Genomic DNA, 19,928 nt, shown 5'->3' on the forward strand with positions numbered 1-19,928 from the left:
TTTCTCTTCCAGATCTCTAGGTTCTCACTGCTTCACTTGCTTCCCCTTCCATACCGAATCTCGCCTTTGCAGGTACTTCAGGTTAGGTTTCTATGCTTTGTTACATATTGATATTTTTGTTTTGTTTCTATGCTTTGCTGTTGCTATTTTGTGTTCCATTTTAATGGCGCTCCTTTGCTATTTTTCATCCATTTTGATGTATCTTGTTACTGTTAGTGTTATAGTTCATTCATTCTGATAACTAACAAAGAGTGTTATAGTCTATGAAAGACATAGCAATAGAATCATACGGGATAATGCTTATTTCTTACACACATACACGTATATGCCCTATTTTTTCAATTTTTCAACAAAATAGAAAACCCTATTTTTCCAACAAAATAGAAAGCCCTATTTTTCCCTTATAATAATAATTAATTAATAATTAATTTTTTTATTGTATTTTCATTAATAAAAATCCGTTTATTGTATTTTCATTAAAAATATATAATAATTAATGTTTTAGGCAAATTATTTCCATCCATTTCTCATCATTCAGGTTTCTCCTAATTTTTCCCTTCTTTACTTTTGATAGTTTATCTTTTATTTTTCGATCACGTGCCTAATCAAAATATAATATTTTACCAAAACACTAATAAAAAGTATAAAAAATTCCCTCAAAAAAATAAAATAATTTCCTTAAAACAAATTAAGTAGGGCGTACGTCGCATGATTTTATTCAAGTTTCATTCATTAGTCAAGTTTTCACAAGGAGAAAAAACTAACATAGCAATTAACATAGTAACATTTGAAATAAAATAAAAAAAGACATTTTTCATTTCACATAAAAAAAATTAAGAGTGCCGCTAAATATTTCGAATCAAGTTTCAAAATAAATAAGAATTTTAAAATGGAAATCATGACCGAATGAAATCATTTTATTAGCCTTTTCTTTCTGGCTCGCCTTGTGCTTTAGAGTTTTGGTCCGTCGGAAATATAATTTCATTTTAGTTTTTTCAAAAAAAAGTAAAAAAATGTTGTGCTTTGGTTAAATTATAGGGACATCATTAGTTCATGTGTTTCTTTTTTTGACTTCCCCCCAAAAGGGTCAAGGTCCCTAAATGACCGCTTGGACCGTCATGATATTCCTAGGGTCCTAGAGGACCTCCAGAAGGACTCCAAAACCTCCTTAAGGGGCGTAGAGCCTCCAGAAGGGCATGGGCGCCCTCCAGAAGGACCCCCCCAGGGCCTGGCGCGCTCTGCTAAAGGCGTTGGCCCATTGGCCTTCTAGAAACCGCCTAAAACTCACACAAATACGTAAATACCCTTGTTACTTGGAAACCAAGTAACCGAAGCCCAAGCCCACGGCAGGCTATAAATACCACTCTTGGGAGCATTCCCAAGGCATCTAATCATCAGTCTAAACCCTAGCATACGACTCTGAACCCTAGAATCCCTTACCGTACTTTTTGCAAGTACAGTTGGCGTCGTCTGTGGGAAAAGGTAAAACTAGCCTTGACCACGTTTCTGAATCTCAAATCGTGATTCGGAAAACCTAAAACTAGACCTCTGAATCGTAAAACCCCCTTACGATTTGGAAACCCCGACCCTTTTTTCAACAAACCTAAATCGCACCTCACGTACGATTTAGAGAAAGGCCTTTCATCATGGCAACAGCCGAAGAGTTAGAGTCCATGCGAACTCAACTCGCTCAGTTACAAGATCGCAACGACGCCTTGCAGGCTTCGATGGAGAACATGCAACAGAAACAACTGGAGGAGAAAGAGGAATCGCACCATGGCGAGATGGACGATCCGGAACCACAACCTCTGTCCGCCGAGATCTGGGGAGCGCCAGTTCCAGAAAACTTCAAACCGCCCCATCTCTCCGTCTTCGATGGGAAGAGCGACCCTATGGAGCACGTCACGGCTTTCAACACTCGCATGTCCGTAGTCGGATCCCCAGACTCCCTCAAGTGCAAGCTACTGGCGGGGACCTTTTCTGAAGCCGCCTTGCGATGGTACATGAACCTCCCCCGTTTCTCTATCACTAGCTACCCGGACATGACAAGGAAACTCATCCAACAGTTCTCTGCCAATCGCCATCGCAAAGTACCCGCAACCAGCCTCTTCAACGTTCGCCAGGGGCACAATGAGTCCCTACGAGATTATCTGGCAAGATTCAACGACACGACCATAAAAGTCATCAATCCCAACCAGGAAGTATTTGTGGGCGCCTTCCAGAACGGTCTGAAGGCAGGACAGTTCCACGAATCCCTCGCTCAAAAGCCCGCCGATTCCATGGAGGAGATAATCGCCAGGGCAGATTGTTATATAAAGGGAGAAGAAAGCAACGCTGAGAAGAGGGCAAGGGACGCCAAGGAAACGAACGTCTAATACGGAGCGGCGACCTTATCAACCATCGTCGAGTAGAGATCGAGCTCCTTACCAAAGAACTAATTACAGGCCTTACTCGCGTCCGGAGGAATTCACCCCCCTCAACACGAAGCCAGAACGCATTCTGAAGGAAGTCTATGAAGCCAAACTAATCCCAGATCCGCCTTTATCATGATACGAGATCATGGGAAAAGACAAAAACAAATGGTGTAAGTATCATCGAATACGGGGGCATGACACTGACTCATGCATACACCTACGACAGGAAATAGAAAAGCTGATACAGAATGGGAAATTAAGAGGATACGCCCAGGACAGGAAGGGCGAGAACGAACAAAAGACGGAAAAGAAGAAGGACGAATGGAGCGAAGGAAAGAGACACACGCTCAACACCATTTCGGGCGGTTTCTCCGGGGGCGGAGAGTCCAATTCATCACGAAAGAAATACGTCAGGCAGGTAATGTTGTGCCAAGAATACGAGACCCCAGACTCAGGGCGTGAACTTGATATCTCTTTCACTGCCAAGGATTTCCAAGACGTCGTACCACACGACGACGACCCCATGGTTATTACTCTGCAAATTTTCAAGTGGGATGTGAAGAGGGTGTTGATCGACCCAGGAAGTTCGGCGGACATCTTATACTACGACACATTCGATCGAATGGGATTGGACCCGGAACTGCTACAACCTTTCAAGGGAACCCTGGCAGGATTTACAGGCGAACAGGTACACGTAAGAGGTTACATCACACTCAAAACAACGTTCGGTAGTGGCTCTCATGCAAAAACCATTCGAGTAAGGTACCTCGTCGTAAACTCGCCCAGCTCTTACAACATTATCATTGGTCGCCCCGCCTTCAACCTTTTCGGAGGCTTCCTGTCCACAAAGTTTTTGGTCATGAAGTATCCCTTGGATAATGGAAAGATTGGGACCATCCGAGGCGACCAGAAAACCGCCAGAGAATGCTATCACAATAGCCTGAGACTGCAGAAAACAAGGAAGAAGTCCAGTAGCGAAGAAACTCACGAGGTCAACATGATAGACCTCGATCCTAGAGAAGACTTCCAGCAAGAACGCCTCGAGCCCATCGAAGACTTGAAAGAAGTATCCGTTGGACCAGAAGCACATCAGACAACTAAGATCGGCACGTCTCTAAGCCAGGAAGAAGAGATCGCCCTCGTCAATCTACTACAGAGAAATCTGGATCTTTTTGCCTGGCACCCATCCGAAATGCCAGGAATGGACCCTGATATTGCCTGCCACCATTTATCAATCAAGCCTGGAGTGAAACCGGTAGTACAGCGGAAGAGGAAGATGGGCGAGGAAAGAAGGAGAGCCGTGGACGACGAAGTTAAAAGATTGGTCAACGCCCGCTTCATCAGCGAAATAAAGTACCCAACATGGCTGGCCAATACCGTCCTCGTGAAGAAGGCGAACGGGAAATGGAGGATGTGCATAGATTATACAGATCTAAACCTGGCATGCCCGAAGGATCTTTACCCGCTCCCAAACATCGACCATTTGATTGACAGCGCCTCAGGATACAACACCCTGAGCTTCATGGACGCCTACTCTGGTTACAACCAAATACGAATGGACCCTTTAGACTCCCCCAAAACAGCCTTCATGACCAATACCAAGAATTACCACTACGAAGTCATGTCTTTTGGCCTGAAAAATGATGGAGCCACTTTCCAATAATCTATGAACACCGCCTTCAAGCACCAGATAGGACGAAACCTGGAAGTGTACATTGACGATTTGGTAGCAAAAACAAAGGACGGACGTAGCCACACATAAGATTTGGAAGAAATCTTAGGGCAAGTAAGAAAGTACAGAATTCGGCTAAACCCAACAAAGTGTTCTTTCGGAGTGCAAGCTGGGAAATTCCTAGGTTTCGTCTTAACTAGGCGAGGTATCGAAGCAAATCCAGATAAGTGCCAGGCGATCATCAACATGAGGAGCCCGTCCAGCATAAAAGAAGTCCAACAGTTGACAGGAAGGCTGGCCGCCCTGTCCCGCTTCTTATCCTGCGCCGGTGACAAAGCTTTCTCCTTTTTCGCTTCCATTAGAAAGAAAGAAAAATTTGAATGGACACCAGAGTGTGAAGATGCCTTTCAACAGGTAAAAAAGTTCTTATCTAGCCCGCCAGTCCTTCGGCGACCAAACCCAGATTCCATCCTTTTCCTATACTTGGCGATCTCCGCAAACGCTATGAGTACGGTATTGGTCGAGGACTCAGAAGAAGGAGAAAGGCCGATTTACTTCGTCAGCAGAGTATTCAAAGGCGCCGAGCTACGCTACCAAAAGTTAGAGCGCCTGGCTCTGGCCGTAGTCGCCACAGCAAGAAAACTGCGTCCGTATTTCCAAAGCCACAGAATCGTCGTAAAGACGGACTATCCCATGAGACAAGTGCTTGGGAAACCAGACCTGGCAGGAAGGATGGTCGCCTGGTCCATAGAACTGTCAGAGTACGACATCCAATTCGTACCAAGAGGAAGCATCAAGTCCCAGGTTTTAGCAGATTTCGTGGTAGAACTCACCTCCCCGTCCCAAGAAGAGGTTCCCTTTGTGTGGCTTTTATCCGTTGACGGCTCCTCCAACTTGAAGGGAAGTGGCGCAGGCATCATCCTAGAAGGTCCCGAAGATATCATCATAGAACAATCCCTCAGATTTGAATTCAAAGCAAGCAACAATCAGGCAGAATATGAGGCACTAATCGCTGGCATGACTTTGGCACAGGAAATGGGGGCTGAAAACTTACGGGCAAAAAGCGATTCTCAGCTCGTGACGAGCCAAATTACGGGCGAGTACCAGACGAAGGACCCTCAGCTCATCAAATATCTGGAAAAAGTACGAGTCCTAGCCAAAAGATTCGTGTTCTTTGAAGCTGTCCACGTACCACGAGAACAGAACTCCAGAGCAGATATACTGGCGAAGCTTGCCAGCACCAAACGACCGGGCAACAACAGAACCGTCATCCAAGAAGTAATCTCAGCGCCCAATATCAACTTTGAAATAGTTCACCACGTCGCCGAAGAAAACGCCGGCTGGATGGAGCCACTACTTAGGTATCTAACCGGTTCTTTCACGCCCAAGAACAAGGATGAAGAGCTGATAGTCAGAAAGAGAGCTTCGAAGTTCGTTATCATCTCGGGTAAGCTCTACAAGCGAGGTCGAACAAGCCCCCTGTTACGTTGTTTAGCGGAGAGTGAGACCCACCTGGTGCTTCTCGAAGTTCATGAAGACGTGTGCGGCAGCCACATAGGAGGGCGAGCTCTAGCTGCAAAGCTCCTCCGCGCAGGATATTACTGGCCCACCATGCTCCAAGACAGCTCAGACTTCGTCAAGAAATGTGACAAATGCCAAAGATTCTCCGATAAAAAGCACACCCCAGCAGTAGAACTTACTTCAGTATACTCCCCCTGGCCTTTCCATAAATGGGAAGTTGACATTGTAGGACCTTTTCCTCTTGCCCCAGGACAACTAAAGTTCCTCATAGTAGGAGTCGATTACTTTACTAAGTGGATTGAAGCAGAAGCCGTCGCCAAAATAACAGCTGAGAGAGTCAAAAAAATTTACTGGAAGAAAATCATCTGCCGTTTCGGTCTACCCAAATTCATAGTATCTGATAATGGGACCCAATTCGCAAGCTCGTCCGTGGTAGAATTCTGTAAACACCTGGGAATACAGACAAAGTTCGTCTCAGTAATACACCCGCAAGCTAATGGGCAGGCCGAGTCAGCCAACAAGGTCATCCTCAACGACATCAAGAAGTTAGAGGCCGCCAAGAGTCTCTGGGCAGAACAGCTCCACGTGGTAAGTACATTTTCAATTTAATTTCTCCGAACTTCCAATAAAATGTGTCATGCGTATGAACGTCGCCCTGAGCACAGGTACTATGGTCCTACCACACTACACCACACTCTTCGACAATGGAGACGCCGTTCACAATGGTGTACGGCACAGACGCCATGCTCCCAGTAGAAATTGATACCGCCACTTGGCGGAGGGATACTTTTTCTGAAGAAGGTATCAAGATTTATACTTCTAACTTGTTGTTTTGCAGGCAAACAGTTTTTTTTCTTACAGTTTTACTTCTTACGACTCCATCATATAAATTCATGAGTTATTTCTTTGAAAAGCAAATGAGATAGGTCTCGCGGTCAGCATGGATGTGATCGATGAGGTGAGAGAGCAAGCTCACATAAGAGAATTCGCCGCCAAACAAAGAGCAGCTCGCCGCTACAACTCAAAGGTGGCGCCCAGAGAAATGAAAGAAGGCGACCTCGTATTAAAGCAAGTGGTAGCCCTACAAGGATAGGAAAATTGTTCCCCAACTGGGAAGGCCCGTATCGAGTTCGAGAGAAATGTTCCCATGGAGCTTACAAATTGAAGGAACTGAGCGGAGAAGCTATCCCCCGCACTAGGAATATAGCTAATCTACGCCATTATTACAGTTGATTTTTCGCTTTTCTTTCCTTTCTTCGTAGTTTATCATCTTTTTGAATAAGGCTGGCCTAAGACCACCACTATGACTTGTGATTTCTTTGAATAAATTGAATAAACAGAAGGTTAGGGTAGCACTCTTTTCCCCTGCAAGGGCAGGGGTTTTTAACGAGGCGCCCTCTCTTTTTCTCAAAAGTTGCTAGCTCCTACTATTGCATGAAATGTCATTGTTAAAAATTTAAATGCAGGCTCGCCAGTTACGTCAACCCTGGAAGGGCTCTGACGTAGATGATTAACTTCAACCCTGTAAGGGCTCTGATGCTCGCCCAAAACGCCAACCCTGTAAGGTCTCTGGCGGGGTTCGACTGAAAGTTCCGTCAACCCTGGAAGGGCTCTGACGTAGATAATTAACTTCAACCCTGTAATGGCTCTGATGCTCGCCCAAAACGCCAACCCTGTAAGGGCTCTGGCGGAGTTCGACTGAAAGTTCCGTCAACCCTGGAAGGGCTCTGACGTAGATAACTAACTTCAACCCTGTAAGGGCTCTGATGCTCGCCCAAAACGCCAACCCTGTAAGGGCTCTGGCGGGGTTCGACTGAAAGTTCCGTCAACCCTGGAAGGGCTCTGTCGTAGATGATTAACTTCAACCCTGTAAGGGCTCTGATGCTCGCCCAAAACGCCAACCCTGTAAGGGCTCTGGCGGGGTTCGACTAAAAGTTCTGTCAACCCTGGAAGGGCTCTGACGTAGATAATTAACATCAACCCTGAAAGGGCTCTGATAGTCGCCCAAATAAGGGCTCGCATAATTTTGATCAACGTAACTTTAACCTTAGAAAGGTTCCAATAAAATTTGACAATCTCAAACCTCGAAAAAACTAGAACGCATCGTCATCAAGAGGGAAATCACGCAACATAAAGAAAATAAAATAAAAACAAACAGCAAGCCCATACAAGTGCGATCATATGATCAAAGTACATCATGATTTAAAAACTAAAGAGTTTCCATACAAAATCCGAAAGGCCGAAAACAAAACGTTAAATTGTTCACGAAGGCGCTGTAAAAAGTCGCCATAATTTAAGATACAAAACCATAAAATTATCGGAACTAGCATGAATCATTCATCGTCGACAAGCTCGCCATCAATGATGACCTTAAAAGGATCAAGCTCTTCCAGTTTGGCGTCAGGATTGAACAAAATCACCTGCTCCTTAGCACGACTAAAGCCGTTTTCGAAGTATAGTGCAAGAGCTCGCCGTCCCTCATCCACCGCCGCTTCCGACTTCTTCAAAGCAGACTTAGCCTCGTCCCTCTCCGTCTCTGCCTCCTCTTTTGCTTTTCTCATTTCTTCCAGAGCGTCTTCAGCGGCCTTTTTATCCTTCAACGCCTCCTTCAGGCGGCCATCTAGTCCGGTGGATTTGTGCTTCCACTTCTCAACGTCCTCCGCAGCATCTTTATACTTCTTCTCCACCAGATCCTGTTTCACCTCTAGACAGTGACTCAGCAGCAAGGTCCTCAAGGCAGCAGTGCGAATATCGGCCACCAAGTCGCTGCACTTGGCTTTTACTCCAGCTTCAACATCAACCTTCGCAAATGGCACTTGCTCTTTCATATACCTACAAGCCGCCAGACCGCAATAAGTCACCTCTCGCCCAAGACAGATAAAGAAAATCGACTAAAAGGCACTCAAAAATACTTACCGACGAATGTCGAACTCCGAATGCCAGAAGGATTCCATAACCTCGTCATTCAGCGACGTCCCACCAACTTCCTTCCCCGTCGGGGGGCGGCCTCCTGCACCCTTAGCCCCTCGGACTGTTCTTGATTTTTTGGATGATGATGGAGATTCGACGAAAACGAGGGTGTGTTCCCCCCCAGCGCCCTCCAGGTCATCCACCTCAATGACCCCATCATCCCCCTTTCCAGAAGGTTCTTTACGCTTTAGCCTCCTTAAGGAGACGCCTGCCGATCCACTGGACACATAACCGTCAGGATTCTTGCTCTTCTCAAGCTCGGCGAGATACTTCCTCATCTCCGCTCCAGTAAGGGGCAGCATCTCCTCTGAAAAGAAAACCAAGTGCATCCAGTTAGTAAAAACATATGATAAACCTTGAACGAAGCCCAACATAAGTAATTAAGAGAACACTCACGTAAATAAGCATTCAGACGAACCACGTCGCCCTCCCTATTTAACAGCTCATGAATATTGGTTAACGGGGCCTCCTCCAAGAAGTCCACAAGTGCACGCTCATAGGGCGACATGGCGTCACGATCATAACCTTTCACAGCCAAAGGAGTGCTAGTCCACCTAAGTGGAAACTTGGGTACTCCATTCACCAACACGGAAGATGTAGAACATTCCGGTGCACCCTGTACCCTAACAAATGTATCTCGCCATTCTTTCTTAAAGTTACATGCATAAGTAGGAAAAAGCCTTTTTCCAGAATGGGCCGAAATAGAGATCCACGTACCCTTGTTAACATCTTTGGTCCCATAGAAGTGGAAGGACACGCCAACCGCAGGCTCGAGACCCAGGGACTTGCACAGAACCTCGAAGGCGCAAATAAACGGCCAACTGTTAGGGCGTATTTGAGTAGGCGCCACATTGAGGAGCCTCAAGACGTCCATCTCGAAGGGCGTGAAAGGAATTTTCACGCCAAACTCCTCCAAGAACGCGGTATAGACGAAGTAGGATTCGTCGCCCTCGCCCATCATCTCTTGGTCACAAGCGCGCTCGTCAGGATCACAGGACAATAAGACCACGTCCTCCTCTCGTCCAGTCGCAGAGATATTAAACTTGCTCCTAAAGCAGTCAAGAGCAGAAACATCAACGTACAATGACTCTTCCAACCGCACTTCCTCGGCAAATGAGGCCATTTCTGCTGACCTAAAAGCGTTTTCGTTATGATTCTGCTCCTTATGATTGTAAGGGAGCCTGAAACGGACGAATCTCCTGGCACTCGTCCTAAGGGAGCCTGAAACGGACGAATCTCCTGGCACTCGTCCTCCTTATGATTCGTCCCTGAATTGGCAGACAAAAACACACAGTCACTATCACTACCCGAATTGGCGCTTGATTCACTAGATAAATCGCTAAACAACTCCTCCCCGAATAAGCCGTCATAATAAGTATCCCAATTTATCATCCCATCAGGACCGGTGGCATGTTTCAGGCATTCCTTCCTCAAACGATTTTTCTCAACTGGATCAATGGGTCGAACCAATCTCCCTTTCTCATCGCACTCCCTAATCAACACCATACCTAATTTTGAACTCTCACGAAGCGTAACAAATAAAGTAAAGTTTGAGAGAGGTTAAGGAATTGAGAAATACCTGTGAAGGAAAAATAGAAAAATCTGCTGAAGCCACTTAAGCCGGAAGGGAGTTAGAAGAAAGAAGCTTGAACACCGCAAACGGAAGCAAAGAAATGAAAATAAGTGAAAAGCCAAACACGTCCTTTAAAGAGGTAAGATCGCCTCGGGAAGCGTGTATGAAACGATTGAGTGGAACAACGTCATTAGATCTTGACACGTGGCGATCATCGGGGACGAGGAGAATACGAAACGTTCAGAAGGCGAGCTATCGTTGATCGCCACACGAAAAACGTCGCCAAAACTCCAAGCAAGGCCCTACGCATAAATCAGTGAACGCCCAAAACAGGCGATCACCCAAAACTGACATCAGGCGTACTCATCACTTCGCCTTGTCCCAAGACTTGTGCTTGGGGGGCTGTGGACCGTCATGATATTCCTAAAGAGACTTAAATGACCTCCAGAAAGTCCACTCCTTTGTCATCATCACTTCGCCTTGTCCCAAGACTTGTGCTTGGGGGGCTATGGACCGTCATGATATTCCTAGGGTCCTAGAGGACCTCCAGAAGGACTCCAAAACCTCCTTAAGGGGCGTAGAGCCTCCAGAAGGGCATGGGCGCCCTCCAGAAGGACCCCCAGGGCCTGGCGCGCTCTGCTAAAGGCGTTGGCCCATTGGCCTTCTAGAAACCGCCTAAAACTCACATAGATACGTAAATACCCCTGTTACTTGGAAACCAAGTAACCGAAGCCCAAGCCCACGGCAGGCTATAAATACCACTCTTGGGAGCATTCCCAAGGCATCTAATCATCAGTCTAAACCCTAGCATACGACTCTGAACCCTAGAATCCCTTACCGTACTTTTTGCAAGTACACCGCTCAATGATAAAAGTGATAGGAGTGCAGAGATCGACATTAGGTTTGCCTAGAAGCAGCCACCTTTAAAAGAGTGTATAATAGCTCATTGATCGAGCGTTGCGTCCAAGATGAACGGGCTAAGCAATAACATTAAGCATTACCCAAAAATTAATAACCATTTACCCCACTTCCTTCAAAAAAAAACCATTTACCCCACTCATCACTCGGTCCCTCCAATTCATTTCTTTATCTTTTTTTTTGAAAGGTCCTCCAATTTATTTCTCTATGCATAAATTCCCCCCTCATATTGTTAAGGTACCTTATTATTTCCAACTGCTCCTTTTCGTGTTCTCTTAAAATTTTGCATGGCCATGCCTATCTAAATTATGTTGCAATTATTTTGGTAGTCAATTTTAGTTCAATTTTAATGGTGAACCTATCCAACCCTAAGATATATTTTTTTTTTTGAGAGAGCCCTACAATATTTTGTATACTTTATCCTTAAAATAACAAATATTATAAATGAATAAATTAGTCTAACTATGAGTAGAAGAAGAAAAATAATTTATATTTTATCAATGATATAATTGATTGCATTAAAAATTGACGTGTATACCCAATTTTATTTTTTTTGAGAGATGGATACCCAATTTTATATTTATCTAATTACACTGTTATATTTTTTGTTTAATAATATTTCAAATCTGCGGTACATGTGCCTAATATTGATGAGATATTTGTTCAATTTTACATATCATGGCTTCGATTAGGGTTTATCATTTTTTTGATCAAGAATTAGGGTTTATCATTGTGCTACTTGTGGAGTACAACCCAACTAGATCTGGTGCCGTATTGAGTGAGCAAAAGATTAAAGGCTGAATCCTTTTCACAATTAATGTTTTTTAACATCATTTGATGACTAAAGTTTTTTTTTGAAGTGACTAAAGTTGATTAGCTTTGATTTATATATTACAAATAAATATAATTAAGTTATTACATACCAAATTTATCATCAAAGATGATTTTATTCAGTATTAAAAAAAACATAAAGATGGTTAGATTTGGATTTTCGAGTGCGTTGAACTTAACTGACGTTTTAGTTATTAAATTGAATTAATCTTTTTTTTGGCTACTAATTGAATATTAATCTAATATCTTTGTCTAGTATACTTGTAATTAACAAAATCTCAATTATTAGCTCAATCTACCGATTGAGGGATTAAATACTCTAAGCTATATAAGATTGAAACTAAATTTGTTTCTGTGATTGTATAAATTTCAATGTGTGATCTCCCCTTTTCGATTTTGTAGATTCGGTCTGGTTGCGAGGCTACTCTGTTTAAAAAAAATTCCAAACACGCGCCAAGTTAAAGATTAATTAAAACAAAAATTGAAGGTTTTTTTTCAACAGAAGGAAGTTAAAGATTATTATTTGGCAGGTGAGGTATCCATTACCATGATTGGAAAAAGTCTCTTTTTTTTAGGGGTCCTCTATTTCTTTTGTTTATTTAGAAATGTATTTGATGATATTATGATTCAACTAACCATGGTAGTAAAAAAAAAAAAAACTTCAAAAACCATAAGAATATATTTAGAATGTTTCACTAATCGATTTGATTGTTTCGATTTATTAATGAAAGCCTCATGAACAACTATTTCGATCTAAAAATAACTAAGTACATTGTACAAGCTTAAAATGGTCTAACTTTCTTCAAAAAAAAAAAAATTAAAATGGTCTAACTAACATGACATGGCATGAAATTGCGTTAATTGTTTTACATAAAAAAAATTGTATTGCGGTGTTCCATTAAAGTTTGAAATTTTACATGTATTTGTGTTTTATTTTTATCCTCTTTCGTTGATGTTTATTATGGATTTGTAGTCTTTTATTAATTGCTATATATTAAACACTACATTGTCTTACTTTATTTTATGGAATGATATTTGATGCAACAGTGATTAGATTGGACAAGTCATGAATATGCTTCCTGGTGTCCAAAATTCATATATAGAAGACCTTATTTGTGTTGAAAATCGTCAAGATGACATTTTCAAATTTGATGAAGAAGTCATTGAAGTTGAATGCGAAACATCACGAAACAACAATAGAGAAGAAGAAGAACTATCATTTTCTGAATGAGCCGCTGGCTGTGTGGTTCAAGGTATATATATGTGTGTGTGGCGCTTTTTGATATGGTTCGGTTAACCGGTTCGGTTCGGTTATTGGTTAATTTTGCCCACCCCTAGCGACAGAGGATGGATTGGAGTCTGGTTGTTTGAGAAGCTCCGATGAGATTGCACTGGCAATCGGATCCGGTTCAGTTGTAGAAACGGATTTGGATGAGAAGTGTGTGAGTGAAGGTGGAGTGAAAAGGGTTGGGTGATGGAAAGTGTGAGAGGTGAAGGGAGGTTCATATGTGCTTTGCGGCGCACTGAGAAAGTGTGAGAGGTTCGTTTTGGTTACCGCGGTTTGTGAATTTTTGTTTTGTTGCATCACGAGGTGAAGGGAGGGGAAATGACCACACTGTAATAGAAAAACTATTACTAATAGCACTATAGTATAGCACATTTTTGGGATGATTTATTCAAAAAAAATATTAACAAAAAGATGTCTTATTAATCTAAAATAACTAATTAAAATCTAGCCAATAATCATTCTATTAAAAAATAAAACTTTTGTTCTTCTCAACAATTCATAAATACTTCATATTTGTTTAACGAGTGTTGCTATATATAGCGAATACACTTTCAAGAATGCATTGCGAACCTAGCATCAACATTGGATCTTCATGTCACACAATACATGTGTGGTTGGATATAAGTTTAGGACTTTGTTACAATACAAATGTATAGTGTCGAGATAACCTCGGGACAAATTTGTCGCTACATGTAGCATTAACCTTGTTTAACTCATTAATTAATATCTTGATCTTTAAAAAAAAACTCATTAATCTTTTGCTTTCTATATTTGTTCTTTTAACGTATTGTCCTTGTAAACATCTTTCAAATAGAACCCCGAATATACACCTGCTCTTTTTGTACCCATTCCCCAAAATCAAAAGCCTCTGCTATGTTCTGCTACTATATTGGTTTCTTTTAAGAACCAAACAAGAAGCCAGACAGCTAGAATTAGTAGCAAGTGATAGACCCACTTCCAATATGGGGAAAGAAATCAGAACACAACCCAAAACACATTCTGATGACAATGTTAAAAGCTTTTCAGGTCACACGAGGAAGGGAGCAAAACCATCGCATTTCATCAAGCTATGACGCTAACCTATTTACTTCTCACTCTTAGTACTCTCTCCCTTCAAAACAAATTATTGATTTAGCGAAAAATATTTATTAAAAATATACCATTTTATTACCTTTTCAATATATATATCAATTTACTTTTTCAATATAATATTAATATTATGTATACAACAATTTTTGTGTTCAAATCCAGATAAATAAGTAAATATTAATATCCTTCAAAAAAAAAAGTAAATATTAATATAACATGTAATTTTTTAACAAAAAAGAATACATATAGTTTTAAACGTTCTAAAATTGTTGTTATTTTTAAGTTTAAAATTGTGTTGAATAAAATTACGTAAATGAATAATGAATATCCATTAATCTTATACATAATAACCACTTACCACTATTTTTTTTTTATAATAGTTGGTTTCGATCATTTTTTGTTTTAATCCAATTTTACCGTACACAAATGGACCAAATATAAAACAATTTAAGAGTGGAAAAATCCATTTGAGATCAGGACTTAAAACAAAACGGAGATGAATAAAAACATGTTAATTCACGATCCTGACAAATGAGTTATTCTAAAAATTACAAAAAAGATAATAAAAAAATTAAATTTCATAATTCATATGTATTCTAGTCATCACATATATCGATAATTGCTTTAATACCTAAATAATGCTTATATTTGAACACCTAAAATTCTCAAACATCCATGCAACATTTCATTGTCTTTATTTTCTTATCACATAATATATTTATCATATAGTTCTTTCAATCTCTCTCATGGTATTAAATGGATTATAGATGTACACAAATAATTTTTCATACATAAATACTCTAAATCTTGCTTTGATTAATCTTGGCAGCAAATTTGAGTTTAACCTTGTACGGACAATACCAGCTGTGATCCCATGAGGCATGGTATAACTTTAGCCCAAGTGCAGCTATAGTAGCTACCATCCTTTTTATATTGGCCTCGTAATTATATGTCATACACTTCTTAACATACCATGCAACCTCTTACTTGGTGTTTAGTCCTTAATTAAAATCTGGATAAGAGAGGTGTTTAGGTATTGACTTGACTTGCAGATCTTATATCCAATAGCAGTACTCTAATAACATAAAGCTTATACCACGTTATCTTTATTGTCCTTTAACAATTTTGGTATGATCAAAGATGTAGTATGTATTATTAACCGCTTAAAAAATTATAGTACTTTTCGTTGTTGTAACAAAAACACGTTAAGATATAAATACTACACACGGAGCTTCCCTTAATTTACATTTACACAGCTAAAGAAAAGTCTCACAAAACCAAACTAGGTAGCAGTAACTAGCAAACTTCTCAACGAATTTTTTTAAGTTTTTCGTTTTTCCCAAAGTGGTCATTTAAGTTTCAAAAGTCCCAAACAAGTCTTTTAAGTTTCAAAAGTCTTAAACAAGTCCTTTTTCGTTTTTGAATCGTTTCAAACAAGTCCTTTTAGAGATAGCAACAAAGAGCATTATCCACCATTTGCAATGCCTAAAAAGATGACTAATTTTAAGTGGGTGTTAGGAGCCAGATTTGGTACCAAAGATGAGTTCAAGGAAGCAATTGTCAACTATGCTATCTACAATAGGACTTGTTTGAAACGATTCAAAAACTAAAATGATTTGTTTGAGACTTTTGAAACTTAAAGAACCATTTTGGGAAAAACGAAAAATTTAAAGGACATATAGATGCATTTGACCATTTTTTTATGTGGGTTGAGTTTTCAAGTCTCACCATATTTAGAGCATACAACAAGTACTAGCATAGGTACTTATATTTCTTACTACTTACCACAACATTGTTGTGAATTATAGGTCAACTTCTTACAAACTCACTTAAACCAGAAAAAACTACTTTCTATGATAATAATTAATTATATTATAATTACAAATAATATACTACAATATTGTATTGCAGCAATTAAAATATAAAATATAAAGATGAGACACTAGTGAGTTAGAAAGGTTTTCTTGGTGAAGAAGGTGCGCAGATTAAAAAGCTTACTACCACCACCACCATTACTGACACTGTTACTGTTCTCCTCGATTCTGTAGCTTATGTTGTGACTGTACCCAACACACATTGGAACACTCAAATTCAAAACCTTCGCTTTGTCACTACCACCACCACCACCGGCGGTTGAAGCGAACCTACTCCGGCGACTTGTGGTGGTTTCTCTTTTAGACTTATCAGGGTTCACTGTGCTCTTAGCGGCATGGCGAACCTGCCAAACTGGGCTGCTCCTTCCCAAATGGACTCCCACCCGAGCAGGACTACTTGGCCATTTCCTTGACTTTGAGTCTCCGGCGGAGTTGCTCCTCGAGCAAGGTGCACTGTTTACTTTCCGGGTAACCGGAGCTCCGGTAGAGAACTTGGGTCTGCTAACTGAGTTTCCAGAAGACCTACTCCGAGAGAAAGGCCATATATTGATGTTGAGTTCAGCTGCTGAACCACCACCAACACCTCCAACTCTTTTATCTTTTTTCTTCACTTTCTCTTCTGTGTTGTTGTTTTTCTTCATGAAGATGTTTTTCCATCGCTTGGATGTTGTGGTGGTAGTGATGGTTAAACCATTGTCGGTTATGGCAGGGGATGAGTTGGGTTCTGGAACAGGGTCGGGTTTGGTTTGGGTGGAAAGGAGATGAAGGGGAATGATGACTCCGTCAAGGAAGAGTTGATCGGCAGGAATGATGTTGGGTTGTGGGAATGAAGGGTTTCTTAGCATCCAAAATTCAAATTCTGGTGAACTGCATTCATTATTGCTTTTTCTTCTTATGCTTCTACTTAAAGATGATGATGATGATGATGATAATAATGGTGAGTGTGTTTGTGTGCTTTTGGTGTCCATTGAACGGAGATTTCCAAGGTTTGTAAAATTTGGTGTGTTGTCAAATTGTTGTTACAACGGTGTTTTGGAGAGTTGTAAGTTGTGACCGTACAAAGGCATTAAAGAAGGAAGACTAGTAGTACTCCTATATATACACTCTTTATGAGTAAAAGTTTCATTATCATCACACATTTATATCCCTTTATATATTTTAGTTGTATTATCAAAATTAAGAGTAAAATAACATACTCTTAGTATGAAGGATTTTATTAGGATAACATAGTTTTTTTAGGCTTAAATGATCAATTAGTCCCTTAACTTGATTTCAAGTATCGGTTTGGTCCCATAAGTAATAAAAGGTCCGTTTAGGTCCTTTAACTTTATTTAAAGTATTGGTTTGGTCCTTTCTGTTAATTTAATTCAAAAAAACGTTAAATTTCGGTCCCTTAACTTATTTAATTAGTATTAGTTTGGTCCATTAACTTATTTAATTAGTATTAGTTTGGTCCCTAAACTTAACATTTTTTTGAATTAAATTAACAGAAAGGACCAAACCAATACTTTAAATAAAGTTAAAGGACCTAAACGGACCTTTTATTACTTATGGGACCAAACCGATACTTGAAATCAAGTTAAGGGACCAATTGGGCATTTAAGCCATTTTTTTATGGCATTAGTGCATTTTAGATTTTAGATGAGAAAGAATGATAGATGATGATTAAAATAAAATATTTAGATAATAGAGAATGGTTGATTAAGAGAGATATAAGAATAATATTACTAAAAGCTATGTCACCCAAGCGATCTCCTAGACTCCTAGTATGAAAGTGTCAACCAAGTTGATTTTAGTGTTTCATGTATTTCTTCATTATATGTAGGTGTTTTAGTTTTGAAATAAGTTTTTAAGGTCATTAACAATGGAGAAATTCATTTTTTAATATTTAATAAACGTGTCACACATGTACACATCACTCATTTATAATTTTTTAATAGTAACATTTAATAAGCATTCAATCCCTCCAACGAGCATCTCACACAAATTTCTTAAATCAAACTTACTAATCAATTATCAATAACTTTATATTGTTACATTTCAATTTTTTAATATTAAAAAAACATGGGTCCCACTTATTATTAAAAAAAAGTATGTGCAAGAATGATTAATTTAATAAAAAATATTGTGAACCTCACTTAAGAATGATATATTTGTTTTAGACCCTAAGCTCTATAGGACCCCCAAAAAAAATTCTTCAAAATGGGGTATCTAATAGGTAACAAGTCTTAAATATTTGACATTCATCCATTGTGGATGCTCAAGCGACTAATTTATCTAAGAATGACACATATGCATTTTAACATGTAATCCATACTTTATAACACACAAAAAACTTGATAGAAGGACCACCATGAATGATGTGTCGTGAATTGAGTAATGATATTTGTAACAATTTGTAGAACGATCTTTTTTTTCTCTTTTTTTATTGGTCAAAAACATAGAGAAAGGAAGAGAGTAAGAATACAATGAGAGGAAACAATAGAGTTGTTTAAAAATTGTCTACAAATTATTGTTAATATATCATTTCTCTTGTGAATCTAAATATATGTTTGTCTTTTTACAAAACTAAAAAACCAAAAATGATTGCCGCTTACCATTCTAGATACTAATTTAGTCATATATTCTAACATTTTTGTTGGTTCGAGAGAAATAAGAAAGAGAGAGTTAGAGAAGAGAGAAATAGAATGGAGATGACTCATTTCTCGTGTTTGATTAGCATAAAAATAGAGAAGAATAAAAGACAAATCCCACTTAATTTTTATTTATTTTTTCCTCATCATCAAAGAAAGAGCGAAGAAATACGCTCGTCATTTTTTTAACAGAAGTGTTATATCTCCTGAAAAAAATTGTCTCGAGCTTTCACGAGGAAAATTTAGTTATAACAAAAAAAATAAAAAACAGTCTCAATTTATTATTGGTGGGCCATGGCCACAATACATGGGTGGGTAGCCAATAGACAAGCGGTCGGGATAACGTCGGGATAAAACTTGTCGCGTTAAGAAGCATTTTTCTTTTTTTAATTTCTTTTTTGCCCTTCTCTTTGAGCGCCAGGCTTTCCCGCTTCCTCTACTCCTACCTTTTTCTTCATGTGGTGCCATTTTCTTCCTCCATTCATCCTTCCGATTTGATGATGGACCGCCAACTTCTCAACCATCCTTCACCAAGTTCAGATTTGAAAACACACCATTAGATTGAGAAAACAAAAAAATCATAGGTGTGGATTAAACCTTTTTAAACATGATTATCCAATCTAATATTTTTTTACAAATCTAATAATAGTAGTTAGAATGTGATTCAATACTTAGTAAGTAAAAAAAAAAAGAATATGGTTCTATATTCTTTCTTAAAATGATTGAATAAATTGCATATGCTTCATTACTGTTTGAAATCGACATCCTGCAATACCAACACGATTTAATAATTACGTGACTATGTAACATCAAATAGATGGTGATGGGAATATGACCCTCTTGTTGGTTAGTGTTAGCAACTGACAAAAATTTACTATTTACTATATATTATACATTACTACTAGTATTTAATTTTGTAAGTAAATAGATAAAATGGATGAATCAGAATCACACAACGAGTTGCTGGCCACATACTTTCTCCTACCAACATCATGGGACAAAGGAAAAATTGAAATCCCAATACCCAACTTTAGAGTGCTGACTTACTATTCCTATTATCACTAGTCATGCCATGATATGTGCGATCTCTTTAATAATTTCACTTGCAATTTTACTCTTGAGACTTGATTACATGTTCACCATAA

General features: G+C 39.6%; 2 protein-coding genes across 2 annotated transcripts; one reads left to right on the top strand and one right to left on the bottom strand.

Annotated features, from left to right (window-relative positions):
• The first annotated feature begins 1,646 nt into the window (after positions 1–1,646).
• On the top strand, positions 1,647–2,375 carry LOC146903464 (uncharacterized). Its single transcript, XM_085737243.1, has one exon. The coding sequence runs from the start codon at positions 1,647–1,649 to the stop codon at positions 2,373–2,375; it is 729 nt and encodes a 242-aa protein (XP_085593369.1).
• Positions 2,376–15,943: 13,568 nt separating this feature from the next.
• On the bottom strand, positions 15,944–17,268 carry LOC146903465 (uncharacterized). The gene has a single exon (XM_085733252.1). It carries the CDS (start codon positions 17,116–17,118, stop codon positions 16,219–16,221), a length of 900 nt encoding a protein of 299 aa, XP_085589378.1. The 5' UTR covers positions 17,119–17,268; the 3' UTR covers positions 15,944–16,218.
• Between the last annotated feature and the right edge of the window lie 2,660 nt (positions 17,269–19,928).

The sequence above is a fragment of the Medicago sativa genome, chromosome 8, assembly GCF_051527215.1.
Source record: "Medicago sativa cultivar Bolivia chromosome 8, Bolivia_mono, whole genome shotgun sequence".
NCBI classification, from domain to species: Eukaryota; Viridiplantae; Streptophyta; class Magnoliopsida; order Fabales; family Fabaceae; genus Medicago; species Medicago sativa.

Coding starts and splice junctions, on each gene's coding strand:
- LOC146903464 (XM_085737243.1), top strand. CDS start 1,647: ATGGCAACAGCCGAAGAGTTAGAGTCCATGCGAACTCAACTCGCTCAG.
- LOC146903465 (XM_085733252.1), bottom strand. CDS start 17,118: ATGGACACCAAAAGCACACAAACACACTCACCATTATTATCATCATCA.